Source organism: Stegostoma tigrinum, chromosome 14, assembly GCF_030684315.1.
Source record: "Stegostoma tigrinum isolate sSteTig4 chromosome 14, sSteTig4.hap1, whole genome shotgun sequence".
Taxonomy (NCBI): Eukaryota; Metazoa; Chordata; class Chondrichthyes; order Orectolobiformes; family Stegostomatidae; genus Stegostoma; species Stegostoma tigrinum.
Window position 1 is genome coordinate 33,930,107 of NC_081367.1, and position 24,928 is coordinate 33,955,034.

Here is a 24,928-nt window from a genome sequence, read left to right on the forward strand (position 1 = left end):
TCTAAATGATTTAGTGTGCTTTCTGAACTATTTTATCAATATTCCTACATTCTGTTTCCCCTTTACAGCAGCGTGATGGAAACAGCTGCTGACCTTGCTGCCCCATTGTTTGGGATCATGTTAGCAGCCATCCCCTGGTTACTGAGGACTGCAGTATACAGGCATGTTCAGGAGCTCCTATACAGATGGAGGAGCATTTTCTGCTGTTCTGACAACTTGAGATTCCGAGGTCACAGCAGACGGACTGAGGAGCCCCTGTCCACAGGTCTAACAGAAACCAGCAGAAGCAGAAGGCTGCCACCTATGTAAGGTAGTTATACCTCCCGGCTAACCTGAGACTGCAGGAGGAACTTGGTGCCTCCTCACCCATTGCCATTGCTCTGTGAGCTTATGGACAAGGCAACAGCACATCTCCAGCATCTACTGATTATGCTGAATCTAGCTCTCCAGAAGAATTGCCAGCCTCTTGCTGGAGGAGGCCAATGTGTAGATAAGACATAGATTGCAGACTGAAGGCCTGGATAGTCATATGACATTTTTGTTTACCTCACACTGAATCTCCAACAAGCCAATTTACAGAACACTCCAAAGGCAGTCAACAGCTTAAGCCCTGACCTCCTTCACTCCCCTTAGTGTCAACCATCTCAGCTGTCACAGCCTCTGCCAGTTATCTATCCATACAAACAGTGCACTCTTCAGGCTGTGAGCCAAAATTCACTGCAAGTGCCCACCCACCAACATGAAAGAAGCTGCACTGATGCAATGATGAGTACTACACACTCTCAGATTGCCTCTGTCTCTTGTTCTTTTTATTCATTCGCGGGATGAGGATGTCGCTGACCGGGCAGCATTTATTGCCCATCCCCAATTGCCAATAGGACAGTTCAGAGTCAGCCATATAACTGTGGACCTGGAGTCACATGTAAGCCAGACCAGATAAGAATGGCAGTCTACTTCCCTAAAGTACATTAGTGAACCAGATGGGTGCACTAATGATGCCATCAGCCATTTTGGGGCAGGAAACAACTTAATCTAAACATCTCCTGCTGTTAAATGCTTCAGTTTCTTGGTCCTTCTTGGAACTTAACACTTCTCAGTGTGAACAAATGTCCCCATGGGTTGGAAGCCATCTGTTCTTGTGGCTGACTGACAACAGAAAACAGAATGATCAATGTTTCTTGCCCTTCCACATGCAAGTTCAGATTCACATGCTTCTCACATTGATGCATACACATTGGAATACACATGAACAGCATTCCTCATTCTAACTGAGACTTCCCTCACGGCTAGTGATGAGATAAACTTTCGTGACAGCACTTTAGCCTCACTGTCCATGTTGAAGCGACCACCCTGGTGCCATGCCAACTCTAGAGCCTCCTCTTCTAGGGGGATGAGGGTGACAACTCTTCGACTGCCCATCTTCAGGGCTCTCTTCTCCTGCTGGAACATAGAAGAAAAATGTTAGTGGCTACACAAGAGCAAATGCCATACCAAAATGCCTTAAATGCTTGCTACTAAATCTGTCCAATTGCATGCATGAGGAACTTGGTGACTCTGGGGCCATCTTGTAGGATCTGACACTGTCAGGCTCACACCCTATGTCCGAACTTCAGCTATTTATTTCCATGGAAAATCTGTCACCTCTTCCCATTGTCATCAACATGCTAGGCTCTCCCTCTCTAGTAAGCACACCCTCACACATGTCTAATTTCTGCCTCCAAAGAGAATTGTGATGTTGGGTACTCACCCTTGCTGAGCATAGTATATTGTTAACAGACTTATGGTTCTGCATGAACATTCTCCAGACATTTCCATGGTTGCTTACCTTCTCTACTGCCTCCACCCAAAATGTTTAGCTAGGTGGGGACATCTCCAACTTCTGTTCCTGTATTGCCCAAGCAGCCCAAAAAAGAACAGGCATGGAATCATCACTGAACCAATGGACATCTAGAATCTTGCTTCTGCCATGCTGATGAATATTCTTCTCTTAAGACTTTCTGCTGAGGAAGCTGGGGGCGACCATTTGTAACTGGAAGCTGCAGAGATCACTGGTAGCTGGACACTGGAGGGGTAACTGGTAACGGGACACTGGAAGTATCATTAATAGCTGAATGTTAGAGGGGATCATGAAAAGCTGGATATTTGCAGGCCTATTTTCAGAGGCTGGTATCTGTAAGGATTGCTAAGGCTAATGTTTGGTGAACTGTAAGCCACATTAGCCAGTGCAAGATTTCTACTGGAATGAGAGTCAGAACTGGAGGGCCTCTCTCATCCATTTCTGGTTTTGCCTTCCTCTTCATGTAAAATCCTCACCAGCAATACAATTTCGAATTTCTTCCAATTTAATATGTTCTATTTACTACCCATGTTGCAGTCTCTGCTTTATTGGGAAGACCAAACACATACTGATCACTTTGTGGACCAACCTAGTTCAGTTTGCATGAACCCAAGTTTCAGTCATTTGTCATTTTAATTTTCCATTTTATTCCCAATCTCACTCTGACCAATAAAGCTAAACGTAAAGCATTGTACTTCATCTTTTTACAAAGACATTTTCCATCATGGCTCAGTAGGTAGTATTCTTACCTCTAAATCATAAGGTTCTGGGATCAATTCCAACTCCAAAGACTTGAGCTCAAGCATCAAAGCTAGCAGTTCACTATAGGATGAAACATTAAACCAAGAGTTGGGTGGCACAATCGTTAGCACTGCTGCCTTACAGCACCAGGGACCTGGGTTCGATTGCACCCTTGGGTGATTGCCTGTGTGGAGTTTACATGTTCTCCCTGGGGTTCCTCTATGTGCTCCGGTTTTCCCCCACAGTCCTAAGATGTGCAGGTGAGGTGCTAAATTGTCCATGGTGTTCAGGGATGTGTAGATTGGGTGTGTTATAGGGGAATGTGCCTGGGTGGGATCCTCTGAGGGTCAATACGGACTTGTTGGGCTGAAGAGCTTGTTTCCATTCTGTAGGGATTCTATCCCATAGTATTATTTTGAGGAAGCAGAACAGGTGGGTTATCCTCGGAGTAGTGGCCAACATATATTCTTCAATATGGAGCACACAGTTGCACAATGATTAGCACTTCTCCCTCACAGCCCTAGGGACTTTAGTTTGATTCCAGTCTTGGGTGACTGTGTGGAGTTTTCATGTTCTTCTTGATTCTTGTGAGTTTTCACTGGGTATTCCCACAATCCGAAGATGTGCAGGTTAAATGGATTGGCCAGGATAAATTGCCTCTATGTGTCCAGGGATATGCAGTCTAGGTGGATTAGCAATGGTAATTGTGGGGTTACAGGGATCTAGCAGCAACGATGAAGAAAAAAAGTTAACGTTTTCAGTTTAATGACCTTTCATCGGAATTGGTCACTGATACAGATGTAATGGCGTTAAGAGAAACTGGAGATGCAGAAGTGAGAAGAACAAAAGGGGTCTGTGATAGGGTGGAGGTTGGATTTGATTAAATGATGAAATGAATAATAGTGTAACATCAAAGAGAGTAGGAATTACATGGGCATACAACTCACTCTGCTGCCTGTGTTTCTACTCATGATGTAGGTTGTTGTCAATATACTCTAAGTACAGGAAACTATAAGGCCTACTTGGTCTGGCTAGTGTGTTAGGGGAGAACAATTTCCTGGCGTAACTAGAAGAATCTTATACCTTATACAATATAGTTTAGTGTATAACTAGTCATAGATTACATCGATATTACATTGTTAAAGACTTTGAGGAAGATCCAGCTGATTAGGTCTCAATCCTTTGAAATTATAAGATGTTCTACCCACAAGTCATATGACATCACTGTGGATGATAGAGTCATACAGTCATACCACACAGAAACACACCCTTTGTTCCTACCAATCCATGCTGATCCATAATTCCAAAATAAAGTCGTCCCACCTGCCTGCGCTTGGCCCATATCTTACCAAAAATTTCTTGTTCATGTAGTTATGCAAATGTTTTTTAAACGTTGTAGCTGCGCCTACATTCACCACTTCATCTGGGAGTTCATTCCACACACAAACCACTCTCTATGTAAAAAAAATCACCCTCATGTCTTTTTTAAATATTTCTCCTCTCACCTTAAAAATACGTTGCCTAGCCTTGAAATCCCCCACCCTAGGGGAAAAAGACACCTGCCATTCACCTTATCTACACCCTTCATGATTTTATAAACTTCCATAAGGTCACCCCTCAATCTCTTACACTCCAATGAAAAAAAAACTCATAGCCTATCACTTCCAACAACTTAGCTACCACCAAAGTCAGACTCAGAGGTCTTTAGTTCCAAGGCTTTTCTTTGCAACCCTTCTTAAACAAAGACACAACATTAGCCACTCTCCAGTCATCCAGCACCTCACCTATAGTGATAGATAATAGAAACATTTCTGCAATCGCAATTTCCCCATAACTCAAATCCTTCATTCCCAGCAAAATTCTGGCAAATCTCCTTTGAACCCTCACCAACTTAAAAATTTCTTTCCTATAACAGGGTGGCCAGACTGGAAAAAGTAGTCCAGAAGAGGCCTCAACAATGTCCTGTACAACGTCAACATAACATCCCAATTCCTATACTCAAAGGCCTGAGCAATGAAGGCAAGCATGTTAAATGCCTTCTTAACCACCCTATCTTTATGTGATGCAAATTTCAAAGAACTATGCACCTGAAACCCTAGGTCTCTCTGTTCTGCAACACTACCCAAGGTGCTATTTTTAATTGTATAAGTCCTGTTTTTGTTTGTTTTACTAAATTGCAATGCATTGCATTTATCCAAACTAAACTCCATTTGTCACACTTCAGCCTTTGACCCGTTTGATCAAGGTCTCTTTGTACTCAGAGATAACCTTTTTCACTGTTCATTATATCTCTAGTCTTGGTGTCATCTGCAAACTTACTAACCATGTTTTCTATATTCTCATCTAAATCATTTATATAGATGGCAAATAAAGTGGGCCCAGCAGCGATCCCTGTGGAGCACTGCTGATCACAGGCTGCCAATCCAAAAAAAACCCTCCATCATCATTCTCTGTCTCCTGTCATTAAGCTAAATATGTATACAATTGGCAAGTTCACCCTGAATGCCACATGATATAAATTTACTAATTAGGTTAACATGTGGAACCTTACCAAAGGCTTTCCAAAAGTTTAACTAAACAATGTCTACCACTTTTGCCCTCATCAATCTTGGTTACTTCCTCAAAAAACTTGATTAAGTTTGTAAGATACCAGTTCCCTTGCACAAAATCATGCTGGCTGTCCCTAATTACTCCTTGCCTCTCCACGTGCATAGAAATCCTAGCTTTCAGAATCACTTCCAACAACTTAGCCACCACCAAAATCAGACTCAGAGGTCTTTTGTTCCAAGGCTTTTCCTTGCAACCCTTCTTAAACAAGGGCACAACATTAGCCACTCTCCAGTCATCCAGCACCTCACCTATAGGTGATAGATAATAGAAACATTTCTGCAATCGCAATTTCCTCCCCAACCTGCCACAAAGTCCTTAGATACACTTGATCAGGTGCTGGAGATTTATCCATCTTTATATTTTCTAAGACCTTCAGCATTTCCACAAATGATGACAAAACCTCTGTCATTCTCCTCACATATTTTCTGAGGGTTGAACGTTAAGAGATTGCACGGTAACCCGAGGTGAGGTTGAGCAGAGAGCTGTGCAGCAGGAATAGACCTGGGGCAACACAGCAGTTCAGGCAGCATCAGAGGAGCAGGAAGGTTGACGTTTCGGGTCGGGACTCTTCGTCAGGAATCTTTCCTACTCCTCTGCTGCCTGGCCTGCTGTGCTGTCTCTGACTCTAGCATCCGCAGTTCTTGCTACGTCTGTGTGAGTGATAGACCCCGGGGGTCAGCTGTCTCGGGTGGCGGTCTTTCGGTTGGAGTCGTTGGGTGTTTCCAGGGTAACCAGAGGCAGGGCCTAGCGCCGCCTTCTGTCGGCACACCAAGTCGTTGCTTTGCTTTCGCTCTCGCAGAGTGGGCAGTTTGGACAAGGCGCTGCACTCCCTTTTAACGAGGTTTTTTTAAAAAAATCACTGTGCACTATGTTTTACTTTCTAAAACTCGGATCGAAGACTACCGCATCCTGCCACTGTTGAATTAGTTTGAAATCTGCACTGTTTACGAACCCTCGGACGAGGTTGATCAGCAGTGAGCTAAGTAATGTCATGAGGCCTTTGCTGATGTACCCCCTCTCACGGTCTGCCTTGCCTGCTCTACTGTGTCACTTTTTGCTTTCCGGCCCTTGAGCTGCAACGCACTTAATGTGCGTGCAGTGTGTGTAGATGAAACGGTTTCCCGTCTTCAGCGACGGTGCTCGAACAATACTGTGGCTGCTAGGGGCTTTGGTTTGAATATGCATTATACTGTTACTTACAAGGGTCTCGGTGAAGTGTAACTAACAATCGGAGCCAGTCCCTTTTATTTATATGTGTGGTATTTTTTGACAGAGTGAATTGGAGGCTGGAGCTTTGCTTACGTAACGATAACCCTTTTGCTGTGAGAGGTGTGCACCGGAAGCTACAGTGGGAATTCTAAGTGAGAAATTGGTCGGAAGGTGAAACGTTAACTGAACGGGTCAGTTACCTGCACTGATACTGTCCAGACTTTTTCCCCGTCGACTTTGTTAGTTGTTAGTGTCGCCACATTTTTTTCAACGCGCAGGAAAAAATCAATTCTAAGAATACAGTTGAATGGAAGAGCATTGTAATTTTGTAATTTATCCAAATGTTCACATTTTAAAGGTAGAACACAGCGATTTAATGTTTTGAAACTGGTCTGAATCCTGTTTCTGCCGAATAGATTGTTATAATTCACACTTAATTATGTGTTAGGACGTGTCATAGAATCTCTACAGTGTGGAAGCTGGCCATTTGGCCCATCGAGATTACACCATCCCTCTGCATAACATCTCACCCAGACCACGCCCTTACCCTGTGTCTGTAACCTTGCATTTCCCATGGCTAACCCACCTCATTTACACACCCCTGGACATTATGGGCAATTTAACATAGCCAGTCCACTGAACCTGCACATCTTTGGAGTGCAGGAGGAAACCAGAGCACCTGGAGGATACCCATGCAGACACAGGGAGAATGTACAAACTTCACACAGTCACCCAAGGGTGGAATTGAATCCTGGTCATAGCCACTATGAGGCAGCAGTGTTAACCACTGTGCCACTGTGCCTCCATGTGTGTTTAGAACCATCTCATATCAGACTGTTTGAGTCAGCTTGAGAGGCAGTTGGAGTCACTGGGGAGCATACAGAAGACACAGTATGTGGTGGTTAGTAGATTTAGAGAGGTGGTCACACCACAGGTCCAGTCAGATAGATGGGTGACTGTCAGGAGAGATAGGAAGGTAGTGCTGGAGTCTCCTGTGATTATTCCTCGTTCAAACAGATATACTGTTTTTGGCTACTATTAGGGAGATACTCTCTCAGAAGAAAATAGAAGAGGCATCCAGATCATGGAAACCAAGAATGACCCTTCTGTTAAGCAGGGTTTCTCAAGATTCAAAAGGGTAATTGCTATAGGGGCACTGACAGGAGATTCTGTGCCCATAGAAAACAGAATGGTATGTTGCTTCCCTGGTGCCAGGGTCATGGACGTCTCAAAGGGCTTGCAGCATACTGTAAAAGGGGAGTGTGAAAAGCCAGAAGCTGTTGTACACATTGGTAAGAACAACTTAGTTAAGGAAAAGGTTGAGACTTTGCAGAGTGAACACAGGAAGTTAGGTAGGAGGTTAAAAATCATAACCTCAAAGGCAGTAATCTCTGAATTACTTTGGGTGCCACATGCTAGGGAGAGTAGGAATTTGAAGATAGGGCAGCTAAATCAATGGCTGAGGAGCTAGTGCAAGGGACAGGGATTCAGATTTTTGGTTCATTGAGACCTCTTCTGGGGCAGAAGAGACCTGTTCAGAAGGGGTAGTTTTCACCTGAACTGAAGGGAGACTAATATCCTGGTGGGGAGGTTTGTTAGTTCTATTTGGGAACCTTTTAAACTAGTGGCTGGGTGGAGATCCTAAGTAGAATGTGACAATAGAGACATAGATGTGGAAGGTTCTGAAGCTGAAGAGAGCAAGTTAATTAGAAAAGGAAGGCAAAAACAAGCCAGAGAGATAGGTAAATCTGAAGAGTTAAGCTGCATTTATTTCAATGCAAGGGTCAACAGGTAAGGCAGTTGAACTCAGGACATGTATGGAAACATGGGAGTGGGACATCATAGCTGTTATAGAAACATGGCTGAGGGAGGGACAGGACTGGCAAGTCTGTACCAGGGCTGAGATGCTATAGGAAGGATAGAAAGGAAGGCAAGAGAGGAGGGGTAATGGCATTTTTGATTAGGAAAAACATCACTGCTGCACTTAGCTTAGAGTGATCGTCCAGTGAAGCTCTGTGCGTGGAACTCATAAATAAGAAGGGGATGATCACCTTGACAGGATTGTACTGTACTCCCTCCAGTTGTCAGTTGGGAGATGAGAAGCAAATATGTAGAGATATCTCAGATATATGTAAGAATAATAGGGTTATAATCATAGGAGATTTTAACTCTCCAAACATAGATTGGGACTGCCATAGTGTTAAGGCCTAGTTGGTGAAGAATTTGTTAAATGCATTTAAGAAAATGTTCTTTATTAACATGTGGATGTGCTAAATAGAGAAGGAACAAAACGTGACCTTGTTTGGGGAAATAAGGCAGGCAAGTGAATTAAATGTTAGTGGGGGAGCACTTTGGGACCAGTGATCATAATTCTATTAGTTTTAAAGTAGCTGTGGAAAAGGGTAGACCTTTTATAAAAGTTAAAGTTCTTAATTGAAGTAAAACACATTTTGACATATAAGTCAAGAACTTTCAAAAGTTGTTTGGCGTAGTATGTTCACAGGTAAAGGGACGACTGGCAAGTGGGAGGCTTTCAAAAGTGTGATAATGAGAGTTCAGAGACTTTATGTTCCTGTTAGAGTTAAGGGTAAGGCTGGTAATTCTCGGCAATAATGGATGAATAAAGGTATCGTGGTTCTGGTCAAAAACAAAATGGAGACATATGTTCAGCGTAGACAACTGGCATCATGTGAATCTCTTGAAGAGAATAGGGAGTGTAGGGGCACTCTTAAGGGGGAAGTCAAGGGGGCTTAAAGGGGAATTGAGATAGTCTTGTTACATAATGTTAAGGATTATCCAAAGAGCTTCTACGATTACATTAAGAGCAAAAGAGTAACTAGGGTGAGAATAGGGCTCCTTAAAGAACAACAAGGTCGTCAATGTGTCGAACCGTAGGAGACATGAGATGAATATTTCACGTCAGTTTTTAATGTGGAGACAGTCAAATATCTTGAAAACAGTCTACATTACAGTAACAGAGGTGCTGGAGGTCTTAAAAAACATAAAAGGTGGATAAATCTCTGGGACCTGTTGTGGGCATTTAGGGAAGAAATTGCAGAGCTCCTAGGTAAGATATTTATATCATCTGTAGCCATGGGTGAGGTGTTGGAGGGCTGGAAGGTGATTAATGTAGTGCCTTTATTATAGAAAGACTGATGAGTCTAACATTAGTGGTGGGTGAATTGTTGGAGGGGGTTCTAAGTTTAGAAATTACATGCGTTTGGAGAAGCAAGGACTGATTAGGGATATTCAGCATAGCTTTGTGTGTGGGACATTGTCTCTCAAACTTGATTGAGTTATTTTGAGGACATAACCAAAAGGATTGATGAGGACAGAGAGGTAGACATTGTCTGCATGGACTTCAGTTAAGCATTTGACAACCATCGGCATGGTAGGTTGATTAGTAAAGTTAGATCACATGGAATTCAGGGAGAGCTTGCCAGTTAGTTATAATTGATGGTAGGAGACAGAGGGTGGTGGCACAGAATTTGATTTTTAGTCTGGAGGCCTATGACCAGTGTTGTTCCACAAGAATTGGTGCTGGGTCCACAGTTGTTTGCCATTTATATAAACAATCTCGATAAGAATTTGAGAGGAATGTTTGATAAGTTTGCAGATGACACCAAGATTGGTGGTATAGTCACTGTGAAGAAAGTGAAGACATTTGGATGGGTACATGAATGGGAAAAGTTTAAAGGGATATGGGCCAAATGCAGCCAACACGGACTAGTTTAATTTGGAAAACGTGATCAGCATGGACAGATTGGACCGAAGGATCTGCTTCCGTGCTGTATGACTCTATAGATAAAAATATTTTCTAATCACCCTGTTCAGACATGTTATTACATATCTCTGGGCAAGTGAGAATTGAACACAAGCATCACAAGCATAGAGGTAGGGATAGCTGACCAAAAAAGTGTAGACAACGTCACTACTCCTTAATAATAGTGGAATATTTGTTATCCTTATTGGAAAAGCAGAACCTTAGTTTAATGGCTTGATCAAGAGACTTATGCTTACAATGTGGTACTACTTCAGTTTTGGAATGATAGCCTAGATTCAAAATCTTAAATCTTTGATTGAGATTTGAATCTATAAGTTTATGTCTTAATGATAAACATGCTTCTAACTTAAATGTATGATTTCTGTAATTAAAATGTGTTTATATGATATATTTTACTGTGGTTAGCCTGTACCAGTGATGAGTGAGGTGCCCTCCACTGTAATTTAGACATTTTGAAACACTGTTCCTTTCAATTGTAAAGCTGATAGGTTGACAGGATAATTCTAATTCTATGTTTCATTTGTACAGATGACAACTGATACTTGAAACATGTCACGTTCACCAATACCACCAATACATGTTGGTGCTACAGCACCTGAATCATTTACTGTGCTGCAACATCGGATTATCGCAGCTGAGGAGCAGACAGAGGCATTAATTCAAGAGTTAGATGATTTTGGATTTGGTGTTGAGGACACGGAGGCATCCAAGATTTGTGAATGTAACAGCCACAGGCCTGTAAGTCCCTTCCATGTCAGAAAAGCTTTTGGAACTGAAAATGATGTACTCTGGAAAAACTATGAATCTCTCGTGAGTCGTGTCTGCCGGTTAGAAAGTGTTATACAAACAATGAAGTTGAATTTATTTCGAATACATACGGCAAAAGAATTGAACCCAGAGCCTACAGGTAATTGAAAAATGCATATTTCTGTAATAAATTGCATAATGAATTTTCATAATGTTTATGAAATTATATTAATGAGAGTATCTGAGCTCCACACCTATAATATAGATGAGAGATGGTTTCAATGAAGTCTGTTTATCCTAATTATATCTTAACCATCCCCCTTCATTTCTTTGCAGCGTTTGATACTGTCAACCACACCATCCTATTCTAATATTTTCCGTCAGCTGTCAGGAGACTAATCTTCCCTTGGTACCAGTCTTACCTATTTGGTCATAATCAATCTCCTGTTTCCACAATGTTACTTCTTGGGATTTCCAACAATATTTCTGTGGTCTCCTCTCCTATTCTTGGAAGCTAGGTAACTCATGCACGTATTCTCATCTGTCACTATTATCCTCTTGATTCTTACACTGCCTCTGTGATGTCAGATTTGGTTCTGTAAAATTCAGACACAGGTAAACTTCAGGTAACACCATTGTTTTCAATCCCATCACAAATTCCGCGACCTAACTCTTGATTCATTCTGCCTCTCTGGCTGTTGCAATATGAGAATCTTAATCAACACTTGACTTGAGTCTCCAATCCAGCATGCTCTCCAAAGCAAAGATCTACTTACTAAATTCATCCAAGCATTTTTCGGGTCCAGACTTCAATGTACTAATGCTTTCTTAGCAGTCTGCAGACCACGTAGTCTTTAAACTTTAAACCTCTGTGCCCACAGCCCACCCTGCACCACATTCTGCTCATTCATCACTGTGTATCTTTTTCCTTAATGACTTGCCCATTCCTTTTATAGAGTCACAGAGTTGTACAGCACGGAAACAGACCCTTTGGTCTGACTCGTCCATGACAACTAGTTTTCTCAAGGTAAACTAGTCCCACTTGACTACCTTTTTCCCATAAGCCTCTGAACCTCTTCTGTTCATGTAACTGTGGAAATGTCTTTTAATTGTAACTGGACCTGCATTTACCACATCCTCTGGCAGTTCTTTCCACATACAAAGAACAAAGAACATTACAGCACGCGAACAGGCCCTTCGGCCCTCCAAGCCTGCGCCAATTGAGATCCTCTGTCTAAACCTATCATCTATTTTCTAAGAGTCTGTATCCCTATGCTCCCTGCCCATTCATGTACCTGTCCAGATAAACTTAAAAAACACTATCGTATCTGCGTCTACCACCTCCGCTGGCAACGCATTCCAGACACCCACCACCCCCTGCGTAAAGAACTTTCCACGCATATCTCCCATAAACTGTCCTCCTCTCACTTTGAACTCGTGACCCTTAGTAATTGAGTCCCCCACTCTGGGGGAAAAAGCTTCTTGCTATCCACCTTGTCTATACCCCTCATGATTTTGTCGACCTCAATCAGGTCCCCCCTCAATCTCCGTCTTTCTAATGAAAATAATCCTAATCTACTCAACCTTTCTTCATAGCTAGCACCCTCCATACCAGGCAACATCCTGGTGAACCTCCTCTGCACCCTCTCCAAAGCATCCACATCCTTTTGGTAATGTGGCGACCAGAACTATATGCAGTACTCTCAATGTGGCCGAACCAAAGTCTTATACAACTGTAACATGACCCGCCAACTCTTGTACTCAATACCCCGTCCGATGAAGGAAAACATGCCGTATGTCGCCTTGACTACTGTATTGACCTGCATTGCCACCTTCAGGGAACAATGGACCTGAACACCCAGATCTCTCTGTACATCAATTTTCCCCAGGACCTTTCCATTTACTGTATAGTTTGCTCTTGATGAACCATCATCTGCGTGTAAATGTTCCCCATCATGTCCCTTTCAAATCTTTTTCCTCTCATCTTAAAAATATGCCTCCTAGCTTCAAATTCCCCGATGTAGAGAAAATACCTTGGCTATTTACCTTACCTGTGTCCCTCGTGACTTTATAAACACAAAAAGGTTACCTCTCAATCTCCTATGCTCAAATGATAAAAGTCCCAGCCTGTCCAGCCCTGACGACATCCTTGTAAATCTTTTCTGCACCCTTTCCAATTTAATAATATCCTTCCTACAGCAGAAAAACCAGAACTGTACACAGTACTCCAAAAGTTGTCTCACCAATGTCTTGTACAATCTCAACATGACATCCCAACTCCTAAACTCAGTGGTCTGCCCAGTGAAGGTAAGTGTGCTAACCACCCTCTTAACCACCTTGGCCACATGCGATGCAACTTTCAAAGAAGTATGTCCCTGAACCCCTAGGTCTCTCTCTTCGATAATACTACCCAGGGCCCTGCCTTTAACTGTATAAGTCCTACCCTTGTCATTTAACCAATATTCAATACCTCGTATTTATCCAAATTACACTCCATCTGCCACTCCTCAGCCCGTTGACTCAATTGATCCAGAACCCTTTGTAGTCTTAGATAACCTTCTTCCCTGTTGACTATACCACCAATTTTGGTGTCATCTGAAAACTTAACAGATGTCCACCCCCATCCTATCAGTTCCTGTCTCCCCATCATTCTTGTGCCCATGTACTGACGGCTGGAGTTTCACCTTTCTGGAATTCTCTGTCCAATATTCCCCACCTCTTTATCTGTTTCGCTTTTATTATGATCCTCCTGAAACCCGCATCTTTGATCAAGATTTAGGTCATCCTTCCTGATGATGCCCTCCTCTTATCTGGGCATCTTTTGTTTTCTGTTACTGCTCTGTGACATATCTTTGTGATATTTTTCTACGTTTAAACATGTTACATAAATGCTTCAATGCAATAATTTGGTTCAGATTTTATTAACTTAATTCTTGATACTACAGAGTAATTACTGAAAAAGATGTAATTTGTGCAGATGTGTATATGTTCATGAATAAATGAAAGATTCCAAATTTTGCCTGAACAACTCAGTCAATCAGAAGGCTGAACTTCCTATTCTGATAATCAGTTGAAATGACCACATCTGTATATTGTAAAATATGCCTTGCATTGATTGCAAACCTTACAGACTTCTGCAACTCCAGATCGGAAAATATGTAACTTTGAAACTTTCACACATTTGTTAAAATACCCGGTGCGGCTTTCTCTACATTGGGGAAACCAAGCGGAGGCTTGGGGACCGCTTTGCAGAACACCTCCGCTCAGTTCGCAACAAACAACTGCACCTCCCAGTCGCAAACCATTTCCACTCCCCCTCCCATTCTCTTGATGACATGTCCATCATGGGCCTCCTGCACTGCCACAATGATGCCACCCGAAGGTTGCAGGAACAGCAACTCATATTCCGCCTGGGAACCCTGCAGCCATATGGTATCAATGTGGACTTCACCAGTTTCAAAATCTCCCCTTCCCCCACTGCATCCCTAAACCAGCCCAGTTCATCCCCTCCCCCCACTGCACCACACAACCAGCCCAGCTCTTCCCCCCCACCCACTGCATCCCAAAACCAGTCCAACCTGTCTCTGCCTCCCTAACCGGTTCTTCCTCTCACCCATCCCTTCCTCCCACCCCAAGCCGCACCCCCAGCTACCTACTAACCTCATCCCACCTGCTTGACCTGTCCGTCTTCCCTGGACTGACCTATCCCCTCCCTACCTCCCCACCCACACCTTCTCCACCTATCTTCTTTACTCTCCATCTTCGGTCCGCCTCCCCCTCTCTCCCTATTTATTCCAGTTCCCTCCCCCCATCCCCCTCTCTGATGAAGGGTCTAGGCCCGAAACGTCAGCTTTTGTGCTCCTGAGATGCTGCTTGGCCTGCTGTGTTCATCCAGCCTCACATTTTATTATCTTGGAATCTCCAGCATCTGCAGTTCCCATTATCTTTGTTAAAATACAATTGTTTTAAAGAGTACAAAGATGCTTAGCACAAAGCAGATGACTGTCTCCTTTTCTTGTTGCAGTCAATCGACTGGCTGCAATGGAGGAAGAACATGTGCAAGAGTTAAAGAAAATGCAGCGGGAGGTAATGCACTTCCAACAGCAGCTGAGTGAAGTTAGTGAAAAAAAGGAGGCTGCTCAGGAAGAAATAGAAAGGCTGAGTGCTGCTCTTGAGATGGCCACGGCAACTAAGGTATATAATCGAGGTATACAACAAAGCTTGATTAGTTTACAAATTTAGAGAAAATTTATGCAGAATCCTTGATGTGGTGGTCTGTTTGCAGGAGGTAATGAAATTATGTTCAGATTTGTGGTGAATCATTGTTCTTTTTGTTTTTCTCATTCTAGACAGATGTGACTATGTTAGTGGAAGAATTACAAGCAAAAAAGGACAGAATTAGCCGAAAATTGCACGAGGTTAGAGTGCAAATCTCTGTTAAAATCGGAAATGGTGGAAGTAGCAATCCTTTCTCACAAATGTTAATAACATGACGATCTCATCGCGTCGAGACATTGTTAACAGCTTGAATTAGCTCTGCACTGCAGTTACCAACCAAATATTTTATTTGTATTACTCGTTTATAATTGTAAATAACAGGGAATGGCACAAATAGAGGAAGTATGTCAATTCTATATTTTGTCTGTCTCAATCACAACACTGTGTGCAAGATGACAGCCTCCAATTTCTGTAACAATAAAGACAAAGAGAGTTTTGAACTTGAGCTCAAAATGGAAGCTGGATTGCTGGTGGGTCTCTGACATCAATCACCGATTTCATCTGAATCCCCAATCATTTTTAGGTGTGAGCGATATTAGAATATAGACTGAAGCTGTCCAAACCCGTGATTAATTTGGTAACTTCATGTGTAAGTCAAGCCAGAAAGCTATGATAAAGAATAATCATATGCACCAGGATATCAGACATTGTTTTCCCTGTTGTTATGTTCAAACTGGGAGTTAACACTCAATCTAACTTGATGAGTTCTCAGAATATGAACAACATAAAGTCGATAACTTGACTCAAAGATGAAAACAATTTGATTCTGAAATATATCAAAGTAGATTTGAAAGTTGATTAGGGACAAGATGGATGATGAATGACAAGGCAGTGAAGAAATGAGCCACAAGAAAGGATACTGGGGAAACTGCAGGTCTTTGTAAGGCATGAGCAAGACCACAAATAAAAAGCAGTAAGGCATACAGTGGGAAGATTGAGTTTGTCAGAATTGAGCTTGAGGGATGAATTATATGCTAAATTGTACAAAGGTTTTGGGAAAAATAAAGTATAAGGAACAGCGTGTGGTGGTAGGTAATGAGAAGAAATAATTTAAGTGTAGAATCTGCAGTTTCTAAACATCTGCTTTCCAAAATTTGCAGCCCTTTGGAAGGAGAACAAAAGATGCATTTTGCCACTTGATCCATATTGTCAACTAATATTATGTATGATAATAAAATGTGAGGCTGGATGAACACAGCAGGCCCAGCAGCATCTCAGGAGCACAAAAGCTGACGTTTCGGGCCTAGACCCTTCATCAGAGAGGGGGATGGGGTGAGGGTTCTGGAATAAATAGGGACAGAGGGGGAGGCGGACCAAAGATGGAGAGACAAGAAGATAGATGGAGAGGAGAGTATAGGTGGGGAGGTAGGGAGGGGATAGGTCAGTCCAGGGAAGACTGACAGGTCAAGGAGGTGGGATGAGGTTAGTAGGTAGGAGATGGAGGTGCGGCTTGGGGTGGGAGGAAGGGATGGCTGAGAGGAAGAACAGGTTAGGGAGGCAGAGACAGGTTGGACTGGTTTTGGGATGCAGTGGGTGGAGGGGAAGAGCTGGGCTGGTTGTGTGGTGCAGTGGGAGGAGGGGACGAACTGGGCTGGTTTTGGGATGCAGTAGGGGAAGGGGAGATTTTGAAGCTGGTGAAGTCCACATTGATACCATTGGGCTGCAGGGTTCCCAAGCGGAATATGAGTTGCTGTTCCTGCAACCTTCAGGTAGCATCATTGTGGCACTGCAGGAGGCCCATGATGGACATGTCATCTAAAGAATGGGAGGGGGAGTGGAAATGGTTTGCGACTGGGAGGTGCAGTTGTTTATTGCGAACCGAGCGGACGTGTTCTGCAAAGCGGTCCCCAAGCCTCAGCTTGGTTTCCCCAATGTAGAGGAAGCCACACCGGGTACAGTGGATGCAGTATACCACATTGGCAGATGTGCAGGTGAACCTCTGCTTAATGTGGAAAGTCATCTTGGGGCCTGGGATAGGGGTGAGGGAGGAGGTGTGGGGGCAAGTGTAGCATTTCCTGCAGTTGCAGGGGAAGGTGCCGGGTGTGGTGGGGTTGGAGGGCAGTGTGGAGCAAACAAGGGAGTCAGGGAGAGAGTGGTCTCTCCGGAAAGCAGACGGGTGGGGATGGAAGAATGTCTTGGGTGGTGGGGTCGGATTGTAGATGGTGGAAGTGTCGGAGGATGATGCGTTGTATCCGGAGGTTGGTGGGGTGGTGTGTGAGAACGAGGGGGATCCTCTTTGGGCGGTTGTGGCGGGGGCGGGGTGTGAGGGATGTGTTGCGGGAAATGCGGGAGACGCGGTCAAGGGCGTTCTCGACCACTGTGGGGGGGAAAGTTGCGGTCCTTGAAGAACTTGGACATCTGGGATGTGCGGGAGTGGAATGCCTCATCGTGGGTGCAGATGCGGCGGAGGCGGTGGAATTGGGAATAGGGGATGGAATTTTTGCAGGAGGGTGGGTGGGAGGAGATGTATTCTAGGTAGCTGTCGGAGTCGGTGGGCTTGAAATGGACATCAGTTACAAGCTGGTTGCCTGAGATGGAGACTGAGAGATCCAGGAAGGTGAGTGATGTTCTGGAGATGGCCCAAGTGAACTGAAGGTTGGGGTGGAAGGTGTTGGTGAAGTGGATGAACTGTTCGAGCTCCTCTGGGGAGCAAGAGGCGGTGCCGATACAGTCGTCAATGTAACAGAGGAAGAGGTGCGGTTTGGGGCCTGTGTAGGTGCGGAAGAGGGACTGTTCCACGTAACCTACGAAGAGGCAGGCATAGCTGGGGCCCATGCGGGTACCCATGGCCACCCCCTTAGTCTGTAGGAAGTGGGAGGAATCGAAAGAGAAGTTGTTGAGGGTGCGGACGAGTTCGGCTAGGCGGATGAGGGTGTCGGTGGAGGGGGACTGGTCGGGAATGCGGGACAGGAAGAAGCGGAGGGCCTTGAGGCCATCTGCATGCGGAATGCAGGTGTATAGGGACTGGACGTCCATGGTGAAAATGAGGTGTTGGGGGAACGCCCTTGACTGTGTCTCCCGCATTTCCCGCAACACATCCCTCACACCCCGCCCCCGCCACAACCGCCCAAAGAGGATCCCCCTTGTTCTCACACACCACCCCACCAACCTCCGGATACAACGCATCATCCTCCGACACTTCCACCATCTACAATCCGACCCCACCACCCAAGACATTTTTCCATCCCCACCCCTGTCTGCTTTTGGGAGAGACCACTCTCTCCGTGACTCCCTTGTTCGCTCCACACTGCCCTCCAACCCCACCACACCTGGCACCTTCCCCTGCAACCGCAGGAAATGCTACACTTGACCCCACACCTCCTCCCTCACCCCTATCCCAGGCCCCAAGATGACTTTCCATATTAAGCAGAGGTTCACCTGCACATCTGCCAATGTGGTATACTGCATCCACTGTACCCAGTGTGGCTTCCTCTGAATTGGGGAAACCAAGCAGAGACTTGGGGACCGCTTTGCAGAACACGTCCGCTCGGTTCACAATAAACAACTGCACCTCCCAGTCGCAAACCATTTCCACTCCCCCTCCCATTCTTTAGATGACATGTCCATCACGGGCCTCCTGCAGTGCCACAATGATGCTACCTGAAGGTTGCAGGAACAGCAACTCCTATTCCGCTTGAGAACCCTGCAGCCCAATGGTATCAATGTGGACTTCACCAGCTTCAAAATCTCCCCTTCCCCTACTGCATCCCAAAACCAGCCCAGTTCGTCCCCTCCTCCCACTGCACCACACAACCAGCCCAGCTCTTCCCCTCCACCCACTGCATCCCAAAACCAGTCCAACCTGTCTCTGCCTCCCTAACCTGTTCTTCCTCTCAGCCATCCCTTCCTCCCACCCCAAGCCGCACCTCCATCTCCTACCTACTAACCTCATCCCACCTCCTTGACCTGTCCGTCTTCCCTGGACTGACCTATCCCCTCCCCACCTATACTCTCTCCACCTATCTTCTTTTCTTCTATCTTCGGTCCGCCTCCCCCTCTCTCCCTATTTATTCCAGAACCCTCACCCCATCCCCCTCTCTGATGAAGGGTCTAGGCCCGAAACATCAGCTTTTGTGCCCCAGAGATGCTGCTGGGCCTGCTGTGTTCATCCAGCCTCACATTTTATTATCTTGGATTCTCCAGCATCTGCAGTTCCCATTATCACTGATATTATGTATAAACTGGTTTTCAGATGCAAAAGGAATTGGTCCAGGAAGTGAGCCTCCGTAAAGCTCTGGAAGAATCCCATACTCACTTGCTGCAGCGTGTTCAGGATATGGAAAATGCAGTGGAGGTTGAAAGAACACAGGTGCTTGCTTTGCAGCAAATTTAAAACTGCCATGATCTGATGATAAACTTTGTTCATAGCGTTTTTGTGACTTTTATTTTTGTATTCCTACTGACCTCAATCACTTAACCTTTTGAAGTTTAAATAATTTATTTAAACTAATGGGCATGCTGTTAAGTGATCTTCTTCGTCATTCAGCATTCTGTTCTAGCCTTCACTGGAACGAAATGTTGAACCCTGCCTTGCTCTACCACAATTCCAACTTAGTTATAATCTTGCTCCTGAGCTTCATGTTGTCTTGATTGCCGTAACATTGACCTCAAAGCTCCTGTGGCATTTGTTTGTCCAATCAGCCCTTACTCTACCTTTGTTTGTACCTTTGTCCTAGAACAAAGCACAAAGAATGTTACAACATAGGAACAGGCCCTTCGACTTTCCAAGCCTGCATTGACACATTTTGCCCTTCCATACTAAAGCTGTCTTCACTTACAAGATCCTCATCTGTTTATTCCCTTCCCATTCATGTATTTGCCCAGGTGCTTCTATGCTGCTATTGTGTCTGCTTTTGGACAAGTTGAGCTTGGGAGAGGGCATATGAGGTGATAAGAGAGTCTGATATGAGTTTTGAACTAGGACCAAAAACCTCTGAGCAGGTTGTACGTTTACCTTGTCGATTTCCTCTGGGTGCTCTGGTTTTCTCCCACAGGGATCAGTGCTGGGACCTCTGCTGTCCATAATCTACATAAATGATTTGGAGGAAAATGAAGTTGGTCCAATTATTAATGTGCATGTTAGGTGGATTGGCCGTGCTAAATTGCCCATTGTGTCCAGGGAAGTGCAATCTAGGTGCATTAGCCATGGGAATGCAAGGTTACAGGGACGAGGTGGGGGCAGGGCCGGGCTGGGGCCAGGTAAGATGATCTTCGGAGGGTCAGTGTGGACTTGATGGGCTGAACTGCCTGTTTCCACACTGTAGGGATTCTACAAAAAAAATCAACCACCTAACAATTATCATTGGAGATGAGGGCCAAGGAGACAAGGGAGGGGGAATAGTGTAAAGCTCTTGCAGCAGTGAAAAGATGCTGGGGTTTAACCCCTGCATTCCAAGATGATGCTGCAATAGTGAGTAGCTTTAGCAGCTGAAATCTGGACCCATATGTCTTCTTTGCCCAACCAGATCCCAAGTTGCTTGACTAAATTACTTCTCCACGTATCTATTCATAGCTGCCTTGCTTGCCCTTATGGAAGTGATGATGTGGGCCATGCCAGAGAGAATGAGCGGCATATGAGAGTTTTGTTGGGGCATAGGTTATCAAACAAAGCTGAAGTATGGTTGAGTAAATGATTAGCTGCAAAAATGTAATGTGAGTCAGAGAGCCAAAGGCTATACAATTGCAGTTTTGCAAATAGAGGTATAAGTGAATTGAAGATACTTTCTTCCAGGGGTGTACACAGAAAAAGTTAGTCCTCAGATGTGAAGGGGAATGTGGGTGGAGATAGTCTTATCTGTACGCGCTGTAGTGGGATTTTGAGCCCTGGTGAGATGGAAAGATCAAGTAGGTGACCATGAATATGGCTGTAAATATATTGGTGATTGCTGAAAAATTTCATAATGTGTTTACTTAGGTCAAGGTCCTGCAGCAGGACATTGTCACACTCAGGAATGAAGGGGAGATAACTCGGGAGAGCCTGCAGCTTGAGCAGCAAAAAACAAGTGATTTGGAGAAAATGAATAAGCAGCTAAAAATAGAATCAGGTATTGAAACTCATTTAATACTGCACTTTTCAGATTTATGGATTTAAGGTATAATGAATTGTGAAGATTGGTTCTGATCCCTGTTAGTAGAGTGTATGCACTTTAAAAGTATTCCATTCTGGCTGCAACATGTTTTGCAGTATACCAAGAATGTGCTATTTCAATGTACATTCTTTATATCCCTTGGATAGAATGGTTTTAGTGCTACTTTTTATTTTCGAGAATGAGCTGCACTTCAGTATTAGCCTGCCTAGCTCTGAGTCAAAAGGCTATGAATTTGGGCCCTGATCCAGACGGCCTCAGTGAGTGGAAATGGAAAGTTCTAACATGGAAAATTTTAGTTTTGTAATTTTGCTGAAATCTACATTAAAGCAGCCAGAACCTAGTGTGACACCAGTGGTGTTCCATGCTGGGAAGAGCATTAGAGAAGTGCGATATGTGTACCCTGAAAGTTTAAGCGGTGGGTCAGTTGTGGCATCATACAACCCCTCCTCCTTTAACTTCACTTCCCTGTTTAAAGTGTCAGTCTAATAATTTGCAGGTGAGTTACTAATAATTTACAGTTTTTCTGACACAGTTTGTGAAAGTACTGTGGTATGTCTTGGAGGAGTTCTGGTGAGTTGCTAGATTTGCAAGCAAGCTGTGTTAAACTTGTTCACATAAATGTTGCGACAGATATGCAGTCCTTCTGAGACCAATTGGTGACAGGAAATGAAATTAAGAAAGCTGAGAGTGGAAATTGCACAGAAGAAGAAAGAAGGCTTTTGACAGAAGATCTTAACCATTAGGAGTTTTAAGGAAGTACTTTTGCCTCAATATTAGCCAGAAGCAAGCCTGAGACAGATGAGATTCCCCAAGGAGAAGTTTTATCACCTGTAGTGGAACCTCGCAACCTCCTTTCCAGACAGTAGGAAGTCACTTAGTCCATTGTGGTTGCATCAATTCTCCAAATTAGCAATTTAGCCAATTACCTTATGAAACAAAATTACCTGTATCTTTATATTTATTAACAATTTCTAAAGTTAATTATAACTTCTGTGTTTCAGAGTGTATTGAATGCTAGTGCATATGAAATGATTGTTACGTAGCAGTCATTTATGTGCAGTTCACATTATGCACCATTTCAAGATAAAATGGTGTGTTCTGCCACTGCAATGCATGTAATTCTGCAAAATTTATACTAACTCTTTGGAGAAACATTTGTTTAATTTCTCAAGGAATGATGTCACTGGCAGCCTGGCCATCTCTAACTAAAAGCAATTTGAGTGACTTACCAGACCATTACAGCGCTAAAGATCCAACCATGTTGGTATGGAACTAGAGTCACACACAGGCCAGACTGGATGAGGATGACAGCTTTCCATTCTTCTTGTACTTTAGAACTTCAGCAAATTCTGGATGAAGATTATGGATTAGGTTTCAAACTTTTGACATTTAAGTCTGCATACATTAGGAGTGGAATTGTTATCATGGAGCTATCTGAATGGCTTTGCCTAAGTTCTCTAAGTTTTTAAAAAATACACTGCTAATAACCTAGGACCACCTTTCTTGACTATATCACAATTACACTTGCAATTTTAGAGTCACTTTTACTGTGGTACCGTGATGTGGCCGTGTTTTGTTTGTGACTTGATTGGAAACATGAAATGCTTAATGGAAAAGCTTTGGCTCTTGCCCATCCTACGGAGATCCATTTGATAGCGTGTGGTTTTTCTTTCTAGATACGAAAGAATCCATTATATCTCAGATGGCTGTTGAAGACAAAGTGAGTTAGCTAAAAAAAGAATCTTTTGATGTTTATTTGTTGTTGATTATAACCTCAAATCATTGGTATTCTGAAACACATTTATCTGTTCAGAAAACACAACTGATATTAAGCAAACAGCAAGAAGAAAAATTCAAACTACAGAGTGAGATATCATCATTGAAAGATGTGGCAGAAAAAATGCAGGTGAAAGTGACTTTTGTTATTGATGTTATTTAATTATTATGTCGTCTAGTACAATTCCTATTTGCATTGGATTACGTTTAACTAGATGAGTGGCAGTTTTAATTTCAGATCTGGTATGACTCCTGTTCAGAGTGAAGAAGAGTCATACCTAACTTGAAACATTAATTCTGTTTGTGTCACCACAGGTGTTGCCAAATCTATTGAGTTTCTTCAGCATTTTCTGAGTTTGTTTCAGGTTTCCATATCCATTGTACGTTGTCTTCATTAACTTGCTGTAGTTCCTGTTTTGTTCTGTAATCACAGTGTAAATTGGCATGTTTGAAGATTTTATATCTTGTTGTTTTCTTCTGCCAGGCTTTGAATGACCAACTAGATAGACAGTGCACTGAACTAAGTAGTGCACTATGCTCTGTTTCTGTGGACAATACTAAACTTATATCAGAACATGAAGCGTCCCGAAAGGTTTGCAAAGCAAATTACTTTGTGTTAACTTTTTTCTTCTAAATTTACACTAATATGTTATAAAGAATATTTTATTAGAAGTTTGAAAGATGTATTGGATAGAACTTTGTTTTGATGTAGCAAACAATTGTATAGATAAATGGTATGCAGTTTTCATGGTATATGAAGCTTTTTGAAAGAGATTTGAAAGCCATCTTATAGTAAAAGTTTTACGTGCCAGACAAAATTTAATGACAAATAGAAATTTGTTTGGAGAGGGAAAATCTAATCAGGGCTAAATAGCAACTTCACGATTAGAAGAACACTTGAAAGTAGTATATTCAGGAGGCAATGCCGTGTGAGAGATAATGGGAACTGCAGATGCTGGAGAATCCGAGACAACAAGAAGTGGAGCTGGATGAACACAGCAAGCCAAGGAGCATCTGAGGAGCAGGAAAGCTGACGTTTCGGGCCTAGACCCTTCATCCGAAATGCGGGAGGGGGGAAGAGGGTCCTGAAATAAATAGGGAGCGAGGGGGAGGCGGATTGAAGATGGATAGAGGAGAAGATAGGTAGAGAGGAGAGGAGACAGACAAGTTAAAGAGGCGGGGATGGAGCCAGTAATGGTGAGTGTAGGTGGGGAGGTAGGGAGGAGAAAGGTCAGTCCAGGGGTGTCCGTCCTCCCGTATGGTGAAGGGTCTAGGCCTGAAATATAAGCTTTCCTGCTCCTAAGATGCTGCTTGGCCTGCTGTCTCATCCGGCTCCACACCTTGTTGTCTCGGCAATGCTGTGTGAATTGGCCAGAATGTTGTTGGTATGGCAAGAATCTTGACAAAGGGTCCAAAAGATGGGGTCAGACCTCCTTGGCTGTTTGTTGGAATCTCAGCATCATCTAATTTGGCCATTATCTAATGTGTTACTTTCCGGTTCCCCTGCCTCTTTACAGAATGAGCACGCACCCAGTTGAGCTGGCATTAAATCACAGCAACACCACTGCTGGGGCTTTGTCTGGAAGGAGAGGATGCCACGGGAGCAGACTTCCCTTTCAGCTGTTGAGTGCGATCTGGAATCTCTCAGGCATGTTAGGCAGACTTCAGTGAAGGGAGGGGAATTGTTACAATAGTTCATGTGTCTGTTTTGTTTCACAGTATATGAACAAGGACATTTTCTGACCATCACAAATGCCTTTGACAATATGGTAGTAAACTGCCTTTTTGGCCTGCTGTAGCCTATATAGTATTAGCACATCATTAGGCAGGGTATTTTGTGTTATTGACGTAGCAATA

The 24,928-nt window shown here is 43.6% G+C and overlaps 1 protein-coding gene across 1 annotated transcript in view; it reads left to right on the forward strand.

Annotated features, from left to right (window-relative positions):
• Nucleotides 1-5,959: 5,959 nt before the first annotated feature.
• The window catches only part of LOC125457743 (coiled-coil domain-containing protein 150-like), an 85,820-nt gene continuing 66,851 nt past the window's right edge, over nucleotides 5,960-24,928 (forward strand). The window contains exons 1-10 of the mRNA XM_059651089.1: nucleotides 5,960-6,171; nucleotides 6,462-6,588; nucleotides 10,710-11,088; nucleotides 14,953-15,122; nucleotides 15,278-15,346; nucleotides 19,399-19,515; nucleotides 21,121-21,250; nucleotides 22,972-23,015; nucleotides 23,109-23,201; nucleotides 23,556-23,663. Of these exons, the coding sequence (XP_059507072.1) occupies nucleotides 10,731-11,088; nucleotides 14,953-15,122; nucleotides 15,278-15,346; nucleotides 19,399-19,515; nucleotides 21,121-21,250; nucleotides 22,972-23,015; nucleotides 23,109-23,201; nucleotides 23,556-23,663 (1,089 nt within the window). The 5' untranslated portion in view covers nucleotides 5,960-6,171; nucleotides 6,462-6,588; nucleotides 10,710-10,730. The remainder of the gene's footprint in view (nucleotides 6,172-6,461; nucleotides 6,589-10,709; nucleotides 11,089-14,952; nucleotides 15,123-15,277; nucleotides 15,347-19,398; nucleotides 19,516-21,120; nucleotides 21,251-22,971; nucleotides 23,016-23,108; nucleotides 23,202-23,555; nucleotides 23,664-24,928) is intronic.